General features: G+C 50.1%; 1 protein-coding gene across 1 annotated transcript; it reads left to right on the top strand.

Moving 5' to 3' along the window:
- The first annotated feature begins 296 nt into the window (after positions 1-296).
- LOC142003221 (uncharacterized) lies at positions 297-23743 on the top strand. The gene is made up of 9 exons (XM_074979970.1): positions 297-387; positions 5236-5361; positions 11267-11329; positions 15302-15364; positions 16193-16255; positions 17380-17469; positions 19752-19903; positions 21384-21490; positions 22343-23743. The coding sequence occupies exons 1-9, from the start codon at positions 369-371 to the stop codon at positions 22479-22481; spliced, it is 822 nt and encodes a 273-aa protein (XP_074836071.1). The 5' UTR covers positions 297-368; the 3' UTR covers positions 22482-23743.
- Positions 23744-24013: the final 270 nt, after the last annotated feature.

Consider the following 24013-nt stretch of genomic DNA (forward strand, 5'->3'; position numbering starts at 1 on the left):
GGAGGAGTAAAAGAAGCTTATTGGGTGGAGGTTGAATGTTCCCTCTGAAGGAGTTTAATATCCACCCTGTGATGTCCCACTGAGTCACTCTGAGCAAAGCTGCTATTTTTCAACTGCATCAGGAACACTGCTTGCCTGGGGGTTCCCAGCCACTAGGGGAGAAGTGCCAGGGACCCAGCTCTCTGTGCTCTGAAGAGAGGAAGGCTGGCTCAGTACACTTGTTTCCTTTTCCAGGAAAGCTGCTGAGCTGATACAAAAGCTGCAGGAGCAGTCAGAACAGGGAGCAGCTCAGTGTGATGCCTTCTGGCAGCATTTACTGAAAGCACGAAGAGCCCGACCAAGAGACACTCAAGGAGCAGAAGGCAGACATGGCGTTTGGGAGAGCAGGTAACCCTGCACAGCAGGCTGCGTTCATGGAAGAGCACATGATCATTTCCTGCTCCTCAGTTCATTCCTGAATTTCAGGTCCTGATCCTGCAGACCCCACGCCCCAGGGAAGCCAAGGGTTAGTAGTATCAGTCAGGTTTGTGGGATTGGGCCCCGTTTATGGAGCTGCAGAGTGTTGACCTGTGAAGTCACAGTCGACAGCAGGTCTGCGCTCTGAGAACTGGCATTGCCAAAAGACACGGCAGGAGGTGCTGGACAGCCAGGCTGAGAATTCCAGGCTTCTCTCAGAAGCTGTTTCTCAGATTTTTCTGTCTGGTGCTTGGATACTTTACCAATGGGGGGCAGCAAGAGACAGCAGGAGTGTACGGGTTAGCAGGGGAGCTGTGTAGGGGTAGAGAGATAAATAGAGGGACTGTACGGGGTAGCTGGATATGGATGGACAGGTCTGTATGGAGATAGACAAGGATGGGTGTGTATGGAGTGGGTGAATATACAGCATGGGTGAAAGGAAGTGTGTGTGTGTATGTATAGGTATAGATATAGATACATAGATAGCTATGGCAGGGCTGGTGTGGATGGGGTGACTGGATAGATTGCTGTGTATGCAAGGATGGGTAGATGGATGGGGTGAATGGGGAGGGGGTAGGTAGCTATGGATGACTGTATGTAATATACCTTGACTTAAGCAAAATGCTAGATATGGTCTTCCAGAGTCTTCGCCAGCAAGCTAAAGCAGTATGGTTTGGGTAAATGAGCTGTAAGATGCACAGAAAGCTGGCTAGATCATCGAGCTCAATGGATAGTGAACAATGGCTCTCTGTCTGGTTGTTGGTGTCAAGCAGAATACTGAAAGGCCAGTTCTGGGGTTGGTTTTGTTCAATAACTCTCTTAAGCTGTGTCTACACGTGCACGCTACTTCGAAGTAGCGGCACTAACTTCGAAATAGCGCCCGTCGCGGCTACACGCGTCGGGCGCTATTTCAAAGTTAACTTCGACGTTAGGCGGCGAGATGTCGAAGTCGCTAACCTCATGAGGGGATCGGAATAGCGCCCTACTTCGACGTTCAACGTTGAAGTAGGGACCGTGTAGACGATCTGCGCCCTGCAGCATCGAATTGCTGGGTCCTCCACGGCAGCCATCAGCTGGGGGGTTGAGAGATGCTCTCTCTCCAGCCCCTGCGGGGCTCTATGGTCACCGTGGGCAGCAGCCCTTAGCCCAGGGCTTCTGGCTGCTGCTGCGGCAGCTGGGGATCCATGCTGCAGGCACAGGGTCTGCAACCAGTTGTCGGCTCTGTGTATCTTGTGTTGTTTAGTGCAACTGTGTCTGGGAGGGGCCCTTTAAAGGAGCGGCTTGCTGTTGAGTCCGCCCTGTGACCCTGTCTGCAGCTGTGCCTGGCACCCTTATTTCGATGTGTGCTACTTTGGCATGTAGACGTACCCTCGCAGCGCCTATTTTGATGTGGTGCCGCGCAACGTCGAAGTTGAACGTCAACGTTGCCAGCCCTGGAGGACGTGTAGACGTTATTCATCGAAATAGCCTATTTCGATGTTGGCTTCACGTGTAGACGTAGCCTTAATGACCTGGATGAAGGGATGGACTGCACCCTCTGCAAATTTGCAGGTGATGGTAAACTAGGGAGAGAGGTTGATACGCCAGAGGGTAGGGTAGGGTCCAGGCACCCCTAGGTAAATGGGAGGATTGGGCCGAAGAAATCTGATGAGGTTCAACAAGGACAAAGGCTGAGTCCTACACTTAGGACAAAGGAATCCCAAGAATAGTTACAAGCTGGGAACCGACTGGGTAAGCAGCAGTTGTGCAGAAAAGAACCTGGGGATTACAGCTGATAAGACACCGGGTATGAGCCAAGAGTGTGTCCTTGCAGCCAAGAAGGCTAATGGCATATAGGGGTGTGTTAGTAGGAGCAATGCTGCTGAGTACAGGGTCCTGCGTGGAGAGCAATGGGAATCTAGGAAAGTGATTATTCCCCTTTATTTGGTACTGGTGAAGCTACATCTGGAGTATTGCATCCAGTTCTGGGCCCCCTACTACAGAAAGAATGTGGACACACTGGAGAGAGTCCGGCAGACCATGACAAAAATGATCAGGGGGCTGGAGCACATAACGTATGAGGAGAGGCTGAGAGATTTGGGCTTATTTAGTCTACAGAAAAGTGAGGGGGGATTTGATAGCAGCCTTCAACTACCTGAAGAGGGATTCCAATGGATACTTGTGCTCAGTGGTGACACATAACTGAACAAGGAGCAACATTCTCAAGATGGAGTGGAGAAGATCTAGATTGGCTATTAGGAAAAAAAAATATTTCACTGAAAGAAGCTCTGGGAGCTCTAGGGAGGTGGTAGAATCTACTTCCCTAGAGGTTTGTAAGTCCTGGCTTCACAAAGCCCTGGCTGGGATGATTTAGTTGGGATTGGTCCTGCTTTCAAAAGGGGTTTGGACTTGATGACCTCCTGAGCTATCTTCCAACCCTATGATTCTGCAGTTCTATGATTCTAAGGATAAGAGTGTTCGGGGATATGCAGATGGATGGATAGATGGGGTGTTAGGGATGAGCAGATTGATGGATGAGGTGTGTGGGGATGGATGAGCTGTGGATGAGTAGATGGCTGGAAGGATAGATAGCTGAGTGGTGTATGGGTATGGATAGATAGGGAATTAAATGGACAAGTTTACATCCATACTGCCTTCAGGACAAGTGTCCATGAGGCACAAGTTGCCAGGCAATGGAGCCTGTCCTGCACCATTCCAGGTAACACCATCAGAAGCCTTGGCCCTGTGCCTATCCCAGGCCCAGCAGTGGAAGCCTTATGAAAGCTGTTTTAGATCCAGAACCCTGCTGATCAGGCAGCACATCTCTGCCTTGTGCAACAGGAACATTCCTTGTGCAATTCTGCACTTACAGCAGATTTGTGCTTCTTTGCTTCCCCTTTTTTACTTTCCAGGGAAGCAAATGGAGATTTGCTGGGGGAGGAGGAGGCTGATGTGAGATGTGGGGGCTGGGAACACACCAGCTTCCTTCTACTCCTCAGTCCTGCTGCCAACAGCAGCACAGTGAGCTGGGGCACTGAGAGAAGCGGGGGTGGTCTGGTGAGCACAGAGTACTGCATGGGGAGCAACACTCCAGATCAGTGGTCACCAACCTCAGCAGCACGGCACACTTCAATGAGACAATTCCACGGCTCATCTGCTTTTTCTCAGCCTTAATCAATTGCTCAAACTTTTCATTTGCACTGGTCACAGTCTTACTAGAGAGGCTTGCAACATAGCTGTGCATGCAACCAGAGAAACAGGATCAAACGCATTAATGCTTCAAATCCACCACAGACTAGGCCACCTTAGACAGCGAGCACAGACACATTTTCAAAATCTATTCAATGCCACGCTAGGGATGTCCAGGAGACGAGTAACCGCTGAAAGCCGGCTCTCCTCCCGCCAGCCCATTGGAGACAGGACCCAGCATTTAAACCACATCCCAGTTCCAATGGGCTCCTGATCTCCCAACCCTCCTTGTCACAGCAGGGAGTCAGGGCAGGCTCTCCGCCAGCTCATTCAGGCCAGGAAGCAGCATTTCAGTGGCCTCCTTGCACGACCGGGGTCCTGTGTAGTCAGCATTTCTCCTGATGGTCGCTCCGCAAAAAGCCAGTGTGGGGAGAGTGGGGTATTGATGAACTCTGCTCCAGCTGGGACTCAGGCAGACATGCTGCTTGAGCCGCAGCTGGTATGGGGTCATCACTCCCCCCCTCCCTCCCCGCAGTGGCTCTTTAAAGAGACACCATGAGGGGCAATTGATGCTTGGACAGTTCTCATGGCACACTGCTTGAAAACCACTGCTCTAGATACACCAAGGGCTGGTCCCTGTCTGAAGGACACTACATTGGAGAGGACGGAGCTGCCCTGAGCTGGAGGCAGCTGCTGTGCCTGAGAGGTTTCCTGGCACACACATCTGCAGCTCGAAGAAAAGTGGGGAGAAGGAAAGAGCCTCGGGGAGTGCAGGGCACCAGGAGAGTCACAGGAAGGTGGTACAGGAGGCAATCAGGCCTGGGACCATGGGGCTGTGCCCTGGTGGTAGAAGGAAAGTAAAGCAGAGAGAAGAAGGGAGGAGGATGTGTGTGTGTGTGTGTGTGGAGGGGTGAAACCCTGAGTTCCCTGTAAGCTGAGCACTTGGCTGGCTGCCCAGGAGAGAGCAGGTGCTGCCCAGCTGATTAGCAGAGCACCCACAGCCACCCGCCTTGGGCAGCATGTTTCTATTGGTGGTGCACATCTGCACATGCCTCAGTGCACAGAACAAACTTTATTCTGCCCACGGATGAAACAAATCAGAGGGAACACTGGGGAAACTCCGGGGAATCATCAGAGCATCTCATATGGACATCACAGCCTGGCTCCCCAAAGGATCCTTGAGAAAACAGAAGGGACTCCCAGGAAATGAGGTTCACTTACTTCTGGGGTGTTCGGCTCAATGTAAATCCAGGTGGGCACAAGATTAATATATTGGGCATATAGGACAGAGACAGGACAGACAAGGAGAGAGAGAGGGACAGGGAGGGGGTTTAGACAAATATCCAGAGAGAGAAATTAGAAGTTTAGAGTCTAACTTGATTTCTCAGCCTCTTGGTGTAAGGTCCCCTGCACGCCCTGTACTGCACAGAGATTCCTGCCCCCTGCCACGTTTCCATCACCATTTGCTTATGAATTAAGATAGTGAATTCTGAATTCCATCAGCACCTTCCCAACAAGGTTCTGAGCACTCCTGCCTCCCCTCCCTGCCCAGCACCACTTCATCAGAGGGCAGGGACTCTAACCCCGTCTCTCTCTGCTGCTTCCTTCCAGGGAATTCCTTGGTGCAGTGCCGTAGGGGCTGGAATGGGGAAGCAAAGTCCATATTGACCCTTTACGCCGTGCATGCTGTGTCATTTGTGCTGTGGGCCATCCTCCTTGCCATACTGATTGCAAAGAGTAAGTATCCAGGAGTGCATTTGGGACCATAACATAGGAATGGGCCCTGTGGAAAAGCCCGGGGTGAAATCCTGACTCCATAAAGTTAATGTTAAAATCTCATTGGCATCAACAAGGCTGGGACGTCAGCTCATGTGTCCCTCTCAGCCAGGTCCCCTTATCCCCATGAATGGCCAGTGTCATATCCCTGCAGGAGGAGGGAGATAGTTCCCCATAAGGCGCTGTATAGTGCCTAATATTGTTAACTGGAAATCAAGGTTCGTTAAGACAGGCCACTTGCCCCCTCCCCCCGCCCCGCCCACAGCAGTGGCAAGGCCTCGGTGTCAGCAGGACATGCTGGTGTTTGAGTCTTGAATGTATTCCTGTGTGCAACAAGGACAAGTGAGGAATTCTGGATGGAAGGAATCCATAAAGCTATTATCCAGAACCTCAGTCTCCCTGTGCAGTGCACAAAACCCCTGCTAAGCGCTGTACATGCCTGAACTCACACAACACTTCTGGGCATCTGCCCTGTTGCACACTAGAGCTACGTCTACACGTGCAAGATACATCGAAATAAGCCGATGTAGCGACATCGAAATAAGATATTTTGATGAATAACGTTTACACATCCTCCAGGGCTGGCAACGTCGACGTTCAACTTCGACGTTGGGCAGCACCACATCGAAATAGGCGCTGCGAGGGAACGTCTACACGCCAAAGTAGCACACATCGAAATAAGGGTGCCAGGAACAGCTGCAGACAGGGTCACAGGGCGGACTCAACAGCAAGCTGCTCCCTTAAAGGGCTCCTCGCAGACACAGTTGCACTAAACAACACAAGATCCACAGAGCCAACAACTGGTTGCAGACCCTGTGCATGCAGCATGGATCCCCAGCTGCCGCAGCAGCAGCCAGAAGCCCTGGGCTAAGGGCTGCTGCCCACGGTGACCATAGAGCCCCGCAGGGGCTGGAGAGAGAGCATCTCTCAACCCCTCAGCTGATGGCCGCCATGGCGGACCCCACTATTTCGATGTTGCGGGACGCGGATCGGCTACAAGTGCCCTACTTCGACATTCAACTTCGAAGTAGGGCGCTATTCCCATCCCCTCATGGGGTTAGCGACTTCGACGTCTCGCCGCCTAACGTTGATTTCAACTTCGAAATAGCGCCCAACACGTGTAGCCGTGACGGGTGCTATTTCGAAGTTGGCACTGCTACTTCGAAGTAGCGTGCACGTGTAGACGCGGCCTAGGATACCTATCTCCCACCTAAGCCCCTAGTCAAATACTTCCCCCGCTTCTTCCAGGGAGGAAAGGTTTGAACCTGCATCTCTTGCATCCCAGTCAAGTGCTCTAACCATTGGGTTAAAAGCAATAAGTTGGGCAGTAGCAGTGTCTCCGCTCTTCCACAGGCAAGCCTCTAACTCATTCCCACAAGGTATTACCTAGGCAAGTAGGGAGAAGCTGGAAAGTAGAAATGCAGCATTTCTCTTCATGCTGTAAACCCAATTTGAAAACTCAGCCCCACCCCAAAGAGTGATCTCTGGTCTCTTAGTTACCAGTGTACAATGCAAGAAGTATAGGGAATGAGCAGGAAGAACTTGAAATGCTAGTAAATAAACAGACCTATGACATTTTGGTAACACAGTGACTTGGTGGGGTAATACTCATGATTGGTATAGAAGGGTACAGGTTGCTCAGGAAGGCTAGGTGGGAAAAGAGATGAAGTGTTGCGTTGTATGTGGACTGTGGTTGAGATGGACATTGGAGACAGACTTGTTGGGAGTGGCTGGGTAAAGTTAAAGGGCATAAAAATACAGGAGATGTCATGGTAGGGGTCTCTTACAAACCACCTAATTAAGAACAAAATGGCGGATGAGGCTTTTTAAAAACAGCTAACAAAGTCATCCAATGCAGAGGACTTGTTGGTGATGAGGGACTTCAACTATCCAGACATCTGTTGGGAAAACAAGGCAGCAGGACACATTATCCAGCAAGTTCTTGGAATGTGTTGGAGACAATTTTTTATTTCAAAAGCGGGAGAAAGCTGCTAGGGGCAAAGCTGTTCTGCACTTGATTTGAGCAATGAGGGAGCAACTGTCTGACAATCTGAAAGTAAAAGGCAGCTTGGGCTGACGCGATTGCAAGTTGTGAGTCTAAGGAGTGGCAGAAGGGAGAACAGCAAAATAAAGACAGTGGATTTCATGACGGCAGACTTTAGCAGACTGAGGGAGCTGGTAGATAAGGTCTCTTAGTAAACAAGACTAAGAGGGAAAACAGTGGAAGACAGCTGGCAGATTTTCAAAGGGACATTACTAAGGGCCCAAGAGCAAACTAATCCACTGCATAGAAAAGATAGAAAGTACAGCAAGAGACCACCCTGGTTTAACCAGGAGATTTTGAATGATCTAAAAATCAAAACAGAATCTTATAAAAAGTGAAAACTAGGTCAAATTAAAAAGAATGAATCTAAACCAATAACACGAGTGTGTAGGGTTAAAATTAGAAAGGTGAAGGCACAAAATGAACTCAGTCTAGCTAGAGACATAAAGGGTAATGTGCAAATGTTCTACAAATATATTAGAAACAAGAGGAAGACCAAGGACAGGGCAGGTCCACTGATTAATGAAGAGAGAAAAATAATATGAAAATGTGGAAATGGCAGAGGTGCTTGATAACTTCTTTGTTTTGGTCTTTACCAAGAAGGTACTTGGTGGTTGGATGCCTACAATAGGGAAAGCTGGAGAAAAGGAGTTAGAGTCAGAAGTTAAAATAGGAAAAAACAAGTTAAAAATTACTTAGAAAAGTTAGATGTTTCCAAGTCACAAAGTCCTGATCAAATGCATCCTAGAATACTCACGGAACTGATAGGGGAGGTATCCGAACCTTTAGCTATCATCTTGGAAAAGTCCTGGAAGTCAGGAGAGATTCCAGAAGACTGGAAAAGTGCAAATATAGTGCCCAGCTATAAAATGGGAAAAAAGAACAACCCAGGAAACTACAGACCAGTCAGTTTAACTTCTCTGCCGGGAAAGATAATGGAGCAAATAATTCAGGGATCCATCTGCAAACCTCTGGAAGATAACAAGGTGGTAAGTAATGGTCAGCATTGGATTTCTCAAGAAGTGGTATATCTAAACTTTAGTAGAGCATTTGATACAGTCTCAGGTAACCTTCTCATCAATAAACTAGGGAAATGCAACCTGGTGGGGCCCACTGTAAGGTGGGTGCATAACTGGCTGGATAATTATTCCCAGAGAATATTTATCAAGGGTCATGCTGGACAGGCAGAACAAGTGGGGTTCCACAGGGATCAGTGCTGGGACTAGTTCTGTTCAATATCTTCACCAATGATTTAGGTAATGACAGAGCCACAAGCTACATCTACACTAGGAGCCTTTGACTACAGAAGTTACTGTCAGAAGAGATGTGCTGATAAAACGTCTATGGACAGATCGCACCTACACGTAAAAGTGGATCAATCTTCTGATCCGCTCTGGCAACAAAAGGGTCCTCCGGAGCACCTGTGTGGCTTTTTGTTGACAGTTTCTGTCAAAGAGATGTGTTTTGTGTGTAGGCGCTCCATGAGTTTTGTCAACAAAACCCCAGTTCTGTCGACACAACTCTGTGGTGTAGACATAGCCACAGTGTCTGATGTGTTCAACATTTGCCACATGCTTCTAAATATGGCTCCTCCCAGAACTGTCCGTGAGTGCCGCCCGCTCCATGCACGTGCTTCACCCCCGGTGGGAGAAGCATTGGCAGCTCAGTGGCTCTGGCCCAGCAGCATCAGCTGCTCTGGCCTGGGTTGTGGCTCCCGCAGCTCTGGCCCAGGCAGCCCCGGTGGCCCCTCTGGCCCTGGCGGGTCCAGCAGCTGCTCCAGCAGCAGCTCTGGTGGCTCTGATGAGTCACCAACATCAATTGAGAACAAGGGGCTGGCGGTGCATGGCTCCGGGGGAGGGGGAGGGCATTTATTTAGAGAGGGGAGAGGCTGTGGCGAATATTGATAGACTACAACCACAAGTGTGACGGTCTTTCAATTCCTGTTGGACACCACTGGCATAGAGAATGCACTTGTAAAGTTTGTGGATGATGCCAAACTTGAAGGGGTTGCAATGCTGTGAAAGATAGGGTAATGTAAGATCATAACAATGGCCATTACTGGGTCAGACCAAAGGTCCAGCTAGCCAGCATGCTGTCTGTCCACAGTGGCCAGTTCCAGGTGCCCCTGAGGGGGTGGACTGAAGACAACGATCAAGCAACTTCTCTCCTGCCATCCATTTCCAGCCTGTGACAAACAGAGGCCAGGGACACCATTCCTACCCCCTGACTAATCGCCTTTTATGGACCTAAGCTCCATGAATTTATCTAGCTCTTCTTTGAACTCTCTTATAGTCCCAGCCTTCACAGTCTCTGCTGGCAAGGAATTCCACAGGTTGACTGTGTGTTGTGTGAAAAAGAACTTTCTTTTATTGGTTTTAAACCTGCTGTCCATTAATTTCATTTGGTGTCCTCTCGTTCAAAAAGATCTGCACAAACTGGAGAAATGGTCTGAGGTAAACAGGATGAAGTTCAATAAGGACAAATGCAAAGTACTTCCCTTAAAACAGACCAATCAGTTGTACACATACAAAACAGGAAGTGACTGTAGGCAGGAGTACTGCGGAAAGGGATCTAGGGGTCATAGTGGACTACAAGCTAAATATGAGTCAAGAGTGTGACATGGTTACAGGGGAAAAAAAAAAAGCAAACGTGATTCTGGGATGCATAAACAGAAGTTTTGTAAGCAAGACATGAGGAGCCTCAACTGGAGTATTGTGCCCAGCTCTGGGCAGCACTTTTCAGGAACCATGTGGAAAAATTGGAGAAGGTCAAAAGAAGAGCAACAAAAATGTTTAAAGTTGAAAGCATGACCTGTGAGGGACAATTGAAAGAATTAGGTTTGTTTAGTCTGGAAAAAAGAAGACTGAAAGGGGACATGACAACAGCTTTCAAATGTCTAAAAGGGTTTTACAAGGAGGGAAAAAAGTATTCTCTTAACCTCCGAGTATAGGATGAGGAACAATAGGCTTAAACAACAGCAAAAGAAGTTTAGGCTGGACATTAGGAAAAACTTCCTACCTGTCAGGGTGGTTAAACACTGGACTAAATTGCCTAGGGAGGTTGTGGTATCTTCATCACTGGAGATATTTAATACAGGTTGAACCTCCCTGGTCTGGCACTTTTGGGACTTGCTGGCCTCCAGACCCTGCTCCTGGGCTCCACGCTCATCCTTCACCTGTGGCTTCCCCTCCCCCTCTCCCCCAGGCGTGGTTCAGGTATCAGCTGCCATTTCCTGGACCTGGCTATGGCTTCCACACCACCAGCTCCTGGCTCCAGCTGCCCGCTCCCCAGCCCCAGATTCCTAGGGCTGTGGCTTCCCACCCGGCCCCAATTATGAGCAACCATGAGCCATCACTTCCCAGCCTGGGCTGCTGGCTTCCCAGCCATAGCCACTACTCCAGAGAGAGGTTCTCTTGCTGCTGCTTCCAGTGTACTGCCCCCACTTGCCCCCAGATCAGCTGTGGTTGCCCTGTCCTGTGCTTTGGCTGCTGGTTCAGCTGGCCTGTCCTCCTCACAGCCCCAGGACACTCTGGTCCTAGGAAATCCATGATCCTGCCGGACCACAGATGTTGCCAGATGAGAGAATCCCAGATTTCAGAGTTTCAGTCTGTAACAGGTGAGACAAACACCTATCAGGGATGATGTGGCCATTGCTTTTTTCTGCCATGAGTGCAGGCCACTGGACTCGGTGACCTCTTGATGTTCCTGATAGGCTCATGCCTAGACAATCACTTCCCATTTTGTGTGTTTCAAACTGACTGCTCTTTCCTAGGTGGCGTACTTTGCATTTGTATTCTATGATTCTTTGTTTCTCCTGTCTAGGCTCGGAGCTGTCCAAAGAGCTGGAACAGATGCAGACTGATCAAGCCCTGCTGAGAGACAATGGTAACAGTTCAGCTACCTCACGATTGTCCTGGTCTCAGTGTTACTGATGGAAACCAAAACCTGAGGCTGTGCTGGATTTGTTCCTGTGAGGGGAGCAATCACTGCTCCCACACAGTTCTTTTCTCAGCATGATCTTTTTTAGTCCATACAACGTGTTTCCCTGAACTCAGCAGGAACAAACAGCCAAACCCCCCGTCTGTCCCTTCCCTGTGCCCAAGAAATTCCATCTTTGCTTCCTTCCAGGGTCCCACTCACTGCTCATTCCTCATGCACATTTCTCCAAGCACCTGGGACTGCAACCAGAGCCCACCCACCCTGTGTGGCTCTTGCTGCCACGCAGGCTGGTGCCTTGAGCAGTCAGTTCCACTGTCTGTAGCTGTTTCATTACATAAAGAAGCTTAATTGCACCTCCTGCTGTGTCTGAAAGTGGGTACTTCCATGCATTGGCTCTAGCAAGGGCAGTGATTGCCTATGGATCCAGGCTTGCCTGTCACGTGTATTCTGGTAGCATCCAGGATCCCCAGCCACTGTGTGAGGTGCTGTACAAACACAAGAACACAACACCAGTTCCACCCCAAAAAAGCAAGACATGGGATGAAAGGTGGAGACAGACAGACAGACAGGCAGAAGGTCACAGGGAAACAAGAAACATCTTTGGCATTTGGGGAACTACCAAACCTTTTCTCAGAAACGAGCAAATCCACCTGAGCTGCCTCTTGCCTGGGAGGCCCCAGTACCTGACCGACCCACTCTGCTAGGGCACATGACCATGCCTCAGGAGATGAAGTGAGGGGAAGCTTGAAGCTCACTGGCCTCTGTCTTTTCCAGTAGGGGTGTCATTTGGGAGGGTAAGGGGCACAGCAGCCCACTGCCCCCAAAACCCTGCCATTGCAGGACATTGGCACCTGCCTCCCCTCTGCCCAGGAATGCAAGGACTGTAGGGCACCTTATTTGTGCATCTCTGGCTCTGGTGTTTCTCTGAAGCTTCCCCCACCTACCTGTCCCCTAGCCACACTGATTGAAAAACTAGTTCATTTGTCTCTCTCCTCCCCACTCTCCGGACAGGCTAGTCTTTGCTCTATCGCCTTGGAGTGCTTCACTGGAAGAGCAGCAGAGCTAAAGAATGACCCACTGCTGGGATCTTTCCTTGCTGACAAGAAACAAATGTGCTGTCACACCACAAACATTGCTTCAATTACACTTAAAACTTAACATTAAGAACATAAGAACGGCCATACCGGGTCAGACCAAAGGTCCATCCAGCCCAGTATCCTGTCTGCCGACAGTGGCCAGTGCCAGGTGCCCCAGAGGAGGTGAACCGAAGACAATGATCAAGCGATTTGTCTCCTGCCATCTGTCTCCAGCCTTTGACTAAAGGCTAGGGGCACCATACTTTACCCTTGGCGAATAGTAATTTATGGACCTAACCTCCAAAAATGTATCAAGCTCTATTTTAAACTCTGTCAGAGTGCTGGCCTTCACAGCCTTCTCCGGCAAGGAGTTCCACAGGTTGACTGTGCGCTGTGTGAAGAAAAATTTTCTTTTATTAGTTTTGAAACTACTACCCATTAATTTAATTTGGTGTCCTCTAGTTCTTATATTATGGGAACACGTAAATAACTTTTCAATATTCACTTTCTCCACACCATTCATGATTTTATATACCTCTATCATATCGCCCCTCAGTCTCCTCTTTTCTAGACTGAAAAGTCCCAGTCTCTCTAGCCTCTCCTCATATGGGACCCTTTCCAAACCTTTAATCATTTTAGCTGCCCTTTTCTGAACTTTTTCTAATGCCAGTATATCTTTTTTGAGGTGAGGAGACCACATCTGCACGCAGTACTCAAGATGTGGGCGTACCATAGTTTTATATAAGGGAAGTAAGATATTCTTTGTCTTATTTTCTATCCCTTTTTTAATTATTCCTAACATCCTATTCACTTTACTGACTGCCGCTGCACACTGCGTGGATGTTTTCAGAGAACTACCCACTATAATCCCAAGATCCCTTTCCTGATCTGTTGTATCTAAATTTGCCCCCATCACATTGTATGTATAATTGGGGATATTTTTCCCAATGTGCATTACCTTACACTTACCCACATTAAATTTCATTTGCCATTTTGCTGCCCAATCACTCAGTTTGCTGAGATCTTTTTGAAGGTCTTCACAATCTACTTTGGTTTTGACTATCCTGAACAGTTTGGTGTCATCTGCAAACTTTGCCACCTCACTGCTTACCCCTTTCTGTAGATCACTGGTGAACAAGGTGAACAGGATCGGTCCCAGGACTGACCCTGGGGGAACACCACTAGTTACCCCCCTCCATTGTGAAAATTTACCATTTAGTCCAACCCTTTGTTTCCTGTCTTCCCTGTCCTCTTCAATTGTCCAGTTTTGGGGGAGGGAAGATAGTGCCCCAGTGGTGCCGCTGTTCTTCTGTCAGTTACCGTTCACCATTGTCTGAGAGACTTTCCTTTGCAATGGCCGGGGTCAGATTACCAGGTATGGGCCAGACTGTTACACCTAACTGGTGATTCCTCAGCAGCACAGCAAGTTCACTTCTGAATTCTAAGGATATTTCCCCAAAACACCTTTGCAAGTGAGTAGCAGTAGTAGGCATCCTTCAGTCTGCATAGACTATGGATCGCGCCCTTTATAGTTTCAATTGAGGACTTCATTTACAGCATCTATTGTGACTATGAAGACCCACATGAGAGTGACAGTCCTTGCTGCATCTCTTGCAGATGTGGTGGGTGTCTGGCAAGTCCTTAGTGTGCTTTCTGTGCGCTCGCTTCTCCTCTGCTAGCTGTCTGATCTTCATCTCGCCCTTCTGAAGGCCCTTGTGTAACCCCTGCCTCTGTCTGCTGCGGTTGTCTGCTAGTTCTTCCCAGTTGTCCAGCTCGATGTCACCTCTCTGAGGTCTCTCTTGCAGACATCTTTGCAGCGCAACTGGGGGCGTCCGGGAGGTCTTTTGTCAGAGGCTAGCTCACCATACAGGATGTCTTTTGGAATCCTTCCATCATTCATCCTGTGGACATGGCCAAGCCAGCAGAGCCGACTTTGCAAGTGGTACTGTGCAAAAACAACAAATCCTTGCCCTAGGCAGACAGCCATTTTATAGCTGAGTGTCTCCTGTACCATCCTTCTTTTCCCACTGGTACATAAACTTAGTTCCTGTTTACCTTTTAATATTTCTGCAAGTTGTCTCTCAAATTTGTGTCCCTTCCTGGAGGTGATGTTTATGCTGTCAAATCCTGAGTGAACCCCTAGGATTGGAACCTCCATCAATCCTTTATATTTTTTCATGGCCAGAGGTGAAAGTAACAAATTTCTTACGGGTACTATATCATCGCAACCTATCCACTTCCACCCGGCATGCAGGAATGGTGCTGTTATCAAACCATGGCTATAAGAAATTCAAGTGCTGGGTGATGTGCAGGGGAGGTCAGGGCAGAGGGCTAGGAGTGGGGCACTCTTTCCTCCATGAGTGGAGTGAGTTTTGTCTTGTGCGCCAATACTGAGATCATGTGTGCCTGTTCAGGTGTGTAGCACACATGATCTCAGGTGGCACCAAATCCATCACTTACTAACACAGGCATTTTTAAAACAGGTGTGTGCGCGCACACCTCAAGAGGGAAAGGGGAGGCCAGCTACAACACGCACGCACGCACACACACCTGTGGGGGTCAAGGGTAGAAAATGCACCTGGGCAGCCCTTTGGGGGCAGCTGGGATCTCCTGGCCCCTTTGAATTGCTGTACAGAGCAGTTCCCAGGGGCTGGAGCAGCATTGCGCCTCTCTGCCACTCCACCAGCTCTGGAGGGGGCCTGAGGGCTGACTCCACTCAGAACTGTTCTTTCCAGGGGGTGTGTGGAGCCAGGCCTGCTCCCACCCTGCCCTGAGGCCCAGCATGGCTGTAAGCCCCACTGCCCCCCCACACCAAACCTGAAATGACACCCCTGTCTTCCAGGCTCCCAGACAGCAAAGGAACTGGAGATGCTCCATTTCAACCAGTCCGCCCTGCGCAGCACTGGTATGTATTGGAACCTTCACAGACCCACCCCAGCATCCCCCCAGTGAGCCCCCTGCACCCCAGTCATCTCACTCCCCTCTGAAATCCCCCATTCCCTCGTCACTGCCCTGCTCCCATCAGCCCTGGGTCCCCGTGTTTCACTCTCCCCAGTAATAGGGCTGTTAACAGTCTAATCACACAACCCTAAAGACACTGGCCCACCCTCTGCCCAGCCCCAGGGCCACACTCTTGTCCTGATCCTTCTCTGAGGCCCAACGTCCCACTCACTCCATCCCACCGCCCTCGGTCGCTCGCTCTCCCCCACCCTCACTCACCTTCACCAGGCTGGGGAGGGACTGGCTGCAGGAGGGAAGCAGGGGGTCGGCTCTGGAAGGGAATTTGGGTGTGAGAAGGAGGGTGAGGTGGGGCTGAATAGGACTTTGGGTGCAGGGGGTGGAGTGAAGGGGGTGACGCTTACTTCACGTGTCTCCTGAATGTGACAGGCACACTCTCCTGGCAGTGGCTCCTGGCTGGGGGGCTGTCTCTGCTCACCCCTGCAGCTCCCATTGGCTGCAGTTCCTGGCCAGTGGGAGCTGCAGAGTCGGTGCTCGGGGCAGAGGAAGCTGTAGGGACGTGCAGCCCATTTCTGACAGCGGAGTGGAGCCAGGCAGGTAAGGGAGCCCTCCTTGGCCCCACTGCCACACCAGACCGTTAGCACCCACAGTCTCCCAGCTCAGCTGACATGGCTTCTGGGAGATAGAGCACGAGTCCAGGAGACGCCCAACAAAAGCAGGCGGGTTAGCAACAGGAGTGTGACCATCTCACGCAGAGAACCTGTTTGTGTCTCAGAGGCAGAGCTGGCCACGGAGCTCAAGAGGCTGCAGTCGGACCAGGCAACATTTAAAACAGAAGGTGAGTGCTTGAGTAACCCCCACACCTATGTGTGGTTAACTGTCCCATGTAATGGTACCTAGACCACTTCACAGCTGTACAGGCTCCTGTGCTCAGCTTCAGAGGTCCCAGGGTCAAGTGTGCCTGTGGGCAGTTCCACTTGGTGGGGGTTAGGGGCTCGGGGCCAAAAGAAGCAGGGCGGGGGAGATAGACGATGCCTATACCAGGTTCCCATAATGCTTTGGGATTCCCCCACCACCAATCAGCCCAAGAAAAGCAGTGTTTGGGATCCAGGACCATGCACCACCCTGAGTGACCCACTGGAGCAGAGGGACACAACTGGTGCCCACAGAGTGTCTGCACACTGGGCTCCTCCTGCACCAGGCTCATTGTGTGTGACTCCAAGTGAGGCAAAGTGGGGCAGTAGATTCATCCTTCAGTTCCAAAGGTGCTGACCTCCATGTGCATTCCCAGTCACCACAGGAGCCTCTGGCCTTTAGGGACTCACATGGGCTGGGCTGCTACAGAGAGGGGATCTGCTGTTTCTTTCCCCTGCCAGTCACTTGGGACAAATAGGAGAGTGGAGAGGGCCTGGGGCAAGGAGATGGGGATGGGGGCTCACTGGGGGCTGTGGGGAGGCAGGCAGATGAAGGGGATGGGCAGGAGATGGGGCAGGGGGCTCACTGGGGGCTGTGGGGAGGCAGGCAGATGAAGGCCTGGGCAGAAGGCAGCAGAGGTGGGGAATGGGCTGGGGGCAGGGCAGTGTGTGTAGGTGTGGGGGAGGGCAGGGCTCCTGCTGAGGTTTGGAGATGGGCCTCGGTTTAGATGAATGAGTTTGATGCTTGTGCAAGGTTCAGGTTCAGCTGGTGATCCTGGCCAGCTCTCCGGTTCCTCATGAGCCTCTCAGAGGGGCTGTGTAACAAGTGGTGGGAAAGGGGCCTGTTTTAGTGCCAGAGCCAGGCCCCAAATCCCCATGTTTACGATCCTGACGCAAACAGGCTGGGCCTAGGTGCACACACCTGCTGTGCTGGCTGGCGTCTGGCTCCTTCTGAAGCCCACCCGGCAGTGAGCGCTGCGTGAGCCTCACAGGCTGGTTGAAAGGCTACAGCCCTGTTCCTACATGTGCTGATGTGTTGTGTTTGCAGTGTCGGAGGCTCTGGCCAAAGGGAAAAGTGACAGAGACGACATCAGGGCCCAGGCCCACAGGATTCTGGATGCTGTTCAGAAAGGGAAAGGTGAGAGATGTGCCAGCTTTGGCTTGCTTAGATTCGCAGCTCTGTAGGGCAGCGACTGTCTTTCCGTTCGGCGTCAGTACACTGCCTGCAGCACTGGGGGCTGATCTGTGCCTGAGCCATGTAAGCACTGCCCAAGACACACAACAACTAATGGGCAGTGCCCACCAGGTCAGGGCCCAGCCTGGGGCATCTTGTGCAGTTGAGATTCCTGCCCCTGTTCCCCACAAGTGGTGCTAAGGGAGTAATACAGCTCAGGGGGCTTGGCTGGGATTTCCCCTGAATAAACTGCTGGGCTGTGAAGGAGACAGTTTGGTGAAACAGTTAGCACAGTGGCCTCAAATGCAGGACACCTGGGCTTTAGGCCCACCCAGGGAGGTCTAATGACTGGAGGGGAAGGAAACTAGGACTCCTGGCTTCTGCTCCCAGCTCCTATGAAGCCAACATGGCTTTCAGTCTGTGCCTGCAGATCAGGTGCAGGACTCCCAAAGGAGGCTGCACCCCCCATTAGAAATCTGTTAGGAGTCCGTAAATGCAAAAAAGGCTGAGAACACCTGCTCTGGTGTTTAGAGTGGTGAGACTGGAAATCAGCAAAAACAGCAAGAAGTCCTGTCACACCTTATAGACTAACAGACTTATTGGAGCATAAACTTTGGTGGACAAAGACCCTCTTGGTCAGATGCATTTAGTGGAGATTTCAGAGGCCAGTCTCTAAAAGGAGGGAGTCCCAAACAAAAGGAAGGCCAGAGCTGATGAGGTCAGTTCAGCTAGGGAAGGTGTGGCCCACTTCCAGAAGCTGATGTGGAGGTGTGACCACCAAGTGAGGAGAGACTGCTTTTGTTTCTGGTCAGCCACTCCCAGGCTCTGTTCAATCCTCGATTGATGATGTCAAATTGATAGAAATCAGGACTGCCACCTTGGGAATGAGCTTGAGCAAATTACTGTGCTGCTCTGTGCCTCAGTTTCCCCCTAATGCTTTGTGGTCATTGTGTAAAGGGTGGTACAGGGGATCCTCGTTATAAGTCCAGGTTACATTGCTAAATAATGCAATTTATTGGCTATGTCTACACGAGCCAAAACCTTCAAAATGGTCATGCAAATGGTCATTTAGAAGTTTCTAATCTATTTATTGTTTTTGTTGGTTACAGGTACATTATATGAACTACCCGTGTGTGAACTGTATGTGTTGGGAACGTATCTCAAGCTAATTACATTATTCCTGATGGATGTTAATTCCCCTTTATAAGTTGGTTCACTATGGCCGTGTCTACACTAGCCAAAAACTTAGAAACGGCCATGCAAATGGCCATTTCGAAGTTTACTAGTGAAGCACTGAAATACATATTCAGCGCCTTATTAGCATGAGGGCAGCCGCGGCACTTCGAAATTGATGCGGCTCGCCGCTGCGCAGCTCGTCCAGATGGGGCTCCTTTTTGAAAGGACCCCGGCTACTTCAAAGTCCCCTTATTCCTATGAGCAGATAGGAATAAGGGGACTTCGAAGTAGCTGGGGTCCTTTCAAAAATGAGCCCCATCTGGTCGAGCTGCGCAGCGGCAAACCGCGTCAATTTCGAAGTGTCGCGGCTGCCCGCATGCTAATGAGGCGCTGAATATGTACTTCAGTGCTTCACTAGTAAACTTCGAAATGGCCATTTGCATGGCCGTTTCTAAGTTTTTGGCTAGTGTAGACACGGCCATAGTGAACCAACTCATAAAGGGGAATTAACATCCATAAGGAATAATGTAATTAGCTTGAGATACGTTCCCAACACATACAGTTCACACACGGGTGGTTCATATAATGTACCTGTAACCAACAAAAACAATAAATAGATTAGAAACAGATAAATGATAGTAAATAAATAATAATAAGATAGATACATAAATAGAAAAAGATGAACCAGCTCCCCACCAGCTCTCTGTCAGTCCCCACCAACTCCCTGCCAGCTGCCTGCTGCCTCCCTGCAACTCCCCCTACTACTTGCCCTTTCCCCACAGCTCCCTGCCAGTCCCCCCCATGACTTCCGGGCTCACTTCTGGGGCCCCTGCTGTACAGCGCCTGCTGCCCGGCCACCACAAAGCTCCGCTGTGTTCCTGGCTTTTGGTCCCTCAGCCCCTAAACGACATAAGTGTTGATCAGTGCAACTTATAATGAATCTGCTTTCCTGAATTGCTTAAGGAGTTATATGCAAAACAACTTATAGCGAGGACCTCCTGCAAACACAGCCTATGATTGGCCTTTGCAGCTCAGCGCTGAGAATGACTTCTCCCTGCTTTGCTTCACAGAGTCCGCCTGCAGGATTTGTCCAGCCGATTGGCTGCTGAATGCAGGGAGCTGTTACTACTTTGCCACAGAGCGTAAACCCTGGTCCCATGCCAAGCAGGCCTGCATGGACCAAGGTGCCCAGCTGGTAATTATTGATAACCAACAGGAGCAGGTGAGTCACACGACACATCCTGGAAAGAGGGTGGAGATGGTCTCCCAGTGCATGGGAGGCTCTTGGGATGAGAGAGCTGCCTGGGAACAGGATAGGAGCTGCTGTTTCACTGCTTAGTACCTAGGAAACGCATTACCCACTAGTGTAATGAGCACAAGGGCAACAAAAATGACCAGGGGCTGGAACCACTTCCAGCTGAGGGGGGATTAACAAGCCTGGGACTGCTCAGCCTGGAAAAGAGTCAGTGAAGGGGTGCTATGAAAGAGGATTAAAACTCCTGGCTGGTGCGGAGAGAAGTATTATTTACCCCTTTGTATAACATGAGAACTGGGGTCACCTCATGACACCAGCAGGCAGCTGGCTTAAATCAAAATTAAGGCAGTATTTCCTCCGCCAGTGCAGACAGCCAGGGGAACTCATTGCCAGGGGATGTCGAGCAGGACAAAAGTATAACTGGTTTCAAAAAAGAGCTAGAGAAGTTTACAGAGAATATTTCCATCAAGAGCTAGTAGCCAGGACAATCAGGGGTTGCAACCCACATGCTTTGGCCATTCCAAGCCGCTGACCACCAGAAATTGTTAGTGGACAACTGGGGAGGGCTCACTCACTGACTGCTCTGTTCTGCACATTCCCTACACTGGGGTCGCTGGACCATTGGCCTTACGCTGTACGGCTGTTCTGACAAAGCCATCTGTGGTATTGCTCCTAAGAAACCCAGGGACCTCGCTGCATGTACTTCAGCACCATCTCTGGGTGTGGGATGGAATAGCAAACCACTTACCAGAATATAGCCTTAGGGCACTCCTGTGAATTAATGCACAAATTATCCCAAGCCTCAATCAAACTGGGATGGGGGGAGCGGGGAGGAGGGCCCTCAGGCTAATCAGCCAGACAGCACTCCAGAGAGCTGAACCCTGGGAAGGAAGAATACCTGGGAGTCGGAGAGAAACCCGTTTGTAAGGATGGGGAAAGGCTTTGAATACTCAGAACCTGGTGGAGGACAGGGCTCCAGAACAGGGTCCTTTAGGACTTCCCTGAATGTTATAGACTAGTCTCAATGTCCACACAGTGCTTCCACACCTGTCCAGAGCAACAGCTCCTCAGCAGTGTCTTTGAAGGGGAGCCACCTGGGCTAGTGATATGGGTACTAGTCTGGGAGCCAGAAAGGCTGGGCCCCACTCTGCCACTGACTTTCTGTATGACCTTTGACAAATCACCGTGCCTCAGTTTCCCCTCCCACTCTTGGTTTTGTCTGTTTGGACTGTAAGCTCTGCAGGACAGGGTGTGTCTTCACTTGGTGTCTGTGCAGCACTCTCAGACTCTAGATGCTGCTCAAATTCTAATAATACAGTGGGCCACATCTCAGCACAAGGGAAATAGCAGAGCCAGAGATGGGTACAGGCTGCGTGAAGCTGGGACCAGGGTGGTGCCTTGGATCTGGATCAAGTTTCACTGCAATCAATAATTTTTCTTTTTCCAGGAGTTTTTGCAGAAGCACATGAACACCAAGCAGTACTGGATCGGCCTGCACGACCTTAGTAAGGAAGGGACATTTACGTGGGTAGACGACAGTTCTGTGTCATTCAGGTCAGCCCACTCCCACTCCATGGTTCAGGAGGGAGAGGTTTGGTTCTGGTGCAACTGGCCACTCAATACTCTGCAAACACATGGGGTGGTTGGTGGAGTGGGTGGAGCTGCCCCTTCCTGGCTCAGCTGTCCTCTGCTCTTTGAGCTGTGCAGGGTTTCCCCACAGGGACCCAAAGCTAGTGGGGTAGATAATAAAGTGGTGGATGATAATCAGCTTATAACTGTCACATTCAAGTGAGTAATAGCCCTTTTCAGGGTCAGTTTCTCCTTTGACAACAGCTTGGTGGAGTTTGGGACTTGTAGTGTCACTTGTTTATTTGCACTAGTCCTGGGACAGAGGTGTCCCCAGGTCAGGCCTCTGGCCGAAATTGTGGTCTAAACACCACAGTTCTCAGGAAGTAACTCTGCTCCAAGAACTGACTCCATGTAGTGTTAGCCTGGGAACAAGAGCTCACCAAAGAGACCACCCATCACAGCAATAACCATGCTGCATGTCAAAGCCCAGTCAGGGCTCACTCACTCAGGAAATCTAATTGTAACACTGTGGGTAACTCCCCATGACAATACAGCCCTGATCCACTCTTGTGGTAACCCATGTTTACACCAGTGTAAATGCTTTTGAAGTTAATAGCTAGACCAGTTGAAAACTGGCATAACACAGAGGTCCTATCTCTTTATAGTTGGCTTTTATCCAGTATCCTGGACCCATCAGTCTCAACCCATTTTTCATGGGGTGAGACAGGATCGTTCTGAGGGCTTAAATGGGGCTTAAGTGGGGTGTCAGAGAGAGCTCTCTTTTCACCAGCCTCCTGCTCCAATGCCTGGCTGAGTTTGCTCATGTTTGATCCCCAGCAACTGGAATCGAGGTGAACCTAATAATGTCGGCAGTGGAGAGGACTGTGTGATGATGTACAAAGATGGGAAGTGGAATGATGCTCCATGTGCGAATAATGTGGATGGCTGGATCTGTGAAAAGAAATGGACTTGTTAGCAGTGCCCAGGAAGAACACAACACGGGCAGCGCATCTCCATCACTGCAGCAAAATAACTCTCCTCTAGCCCTCCCTGGGATGTCTGCTCTTTACACGCTTAAACGCTGTAAACCTCCCTGACCTTATTCCTGCGATGCTCAGGGACAAGGTGCTGCTTTTCAGATGAGGAAATTGACTTACCCAAGTCACAGGAGTACTGACTCAGTCCCCTGCTGTTACTACACTGCAGTCTTCCATGTGGTTGGAAACAGGCATACTGACCACTCCTGCACTAACCACTGAACCACCTGCCCCTCCAGGATCCAGGAAAGAACTCAGATTACACTGACTCTAACCCCTATCTCCCATTCCACTACAAGAGCTGGGAATTGATCCCAGGTGTCCTGAATCCCAACCCCCTTTTCTAACTATTAGAGAAAACTGACTCCTCCACGACTGGCAGTTTACTGGATGGAAAACCTCACTAAACTATATTAACCCATTATCAGTGTTTGTTGGAAGAAGGGGCAGGGTCCTTAGTGCACGAGGAGTTAAGTTTTAGAAGCCACCTGCCAATTCCATCGACTGGTCATTTACCTTTTGTGAGGGCGGTGACAAGGCTTTTGGTTTACAGCAAATTTTCCTCCCCTGCTAACTTGGCAAAAACTTACACATAGATCTCAGCTAGAAGATTTAACCAGCGTTGCTCAGGCCCTTCACTCCAATAAATTTTGTTGTTCTTCATTTAAATCAGTGCTCTGGGGTGGGACTGGGGTTGAAGGTTCAGTATGTGGCTGCCCTGGGGACAGAGGACTGCCCCAGCACTCTCTCACCGCAGCCCCTTGGGGCCAAGTGAAAAAACATGTCTCCATAGGCACTGTGGCTGCAGTGGGCACAGCTGGGGGAGGAGTGCATGTCCTCCAACTGGGGGACACACAGACAGAGAAACTCTCTGAAATATAGAGTAAGTAGCTGTTCCTTTCTCCACTCCTGCTGGCCCAATGGGGTTATAGTTGTCCCAGTCCCCGTCTGTGGCACCTTGCTGTCCCCCAGTGCTCATTCTACAGGGTAACTGTCCTTCCTACCAGACCCCTCCCTTTCCATTTTGAGAAAAATTGAATTCCAGGCACATCTCGTGGTCCTCGCATAACCAAACCCTAACCTTGCCTGAAGTTATGATAAGCGAAGGCTCCCTATCCAATTTGGTGGTCCTAGCTCTTACCATTTAGGAGGATTTCTGGAACAAACTGACTCAGGTGAGCAGATGGACCAACAGACAAAGTTTGTAAAATAGATAGTAGATTACCCACATGTAATGAAAAGATGGGAGAATTAACTGAGCAGGGTGAGAAATCAAAGGTTTCACTTGTGTAAAATTGTTCTAAATTAGCGGCCATGAAATGTGGAGGAAAAAGGGACACGACTTAAGAAACCGCTGGGCACCTACCTCCACTCATCCTTCCCCCTCAAAGGTGAGTGCCCGAACTGCCACGGTAACAAACATTCTGGGTGGGTTTTGTTGTAGTCATGACAGACAAACAGAAGTTTGAAT

The sequence above is a fragment of the Carettochelys insculpta genome, chromosome 29 (genome assembly GCF_033958435.1).
Source record: "Carettochelys insculpta isolate YL-2023 chromosome 29, ASM3395843v1, whole genome shotgun sequence".
NCBI lineage: Eukaryota > Metazoa > Chordata > Testudines > Carettochelyidae > Carettochelys > Carettochelys insculpta.

What these genes read in the sequence shown, in the direction of transcription:
- LOC142003221 (XM_074979970.1), top strand. An exon ending in TGCCATACTGATTGCAAAGA is followed by an intron (nt 5,362 to 11,266) that starts GTAAGTATCCAG and finishes TCTCCTGTCTAG; the next exon opens with GCTCGGAGCTGTCCAAAGAG. An exon ending in TTGATAACCAACAGGAGCAG is followed by an intron (nt 19,904 to 21,383) that starts GTGAGTCACACG and finishes TTCTTTTTCCAG; the next exon opens with GAGTTTTTGCAGAAGCACAT.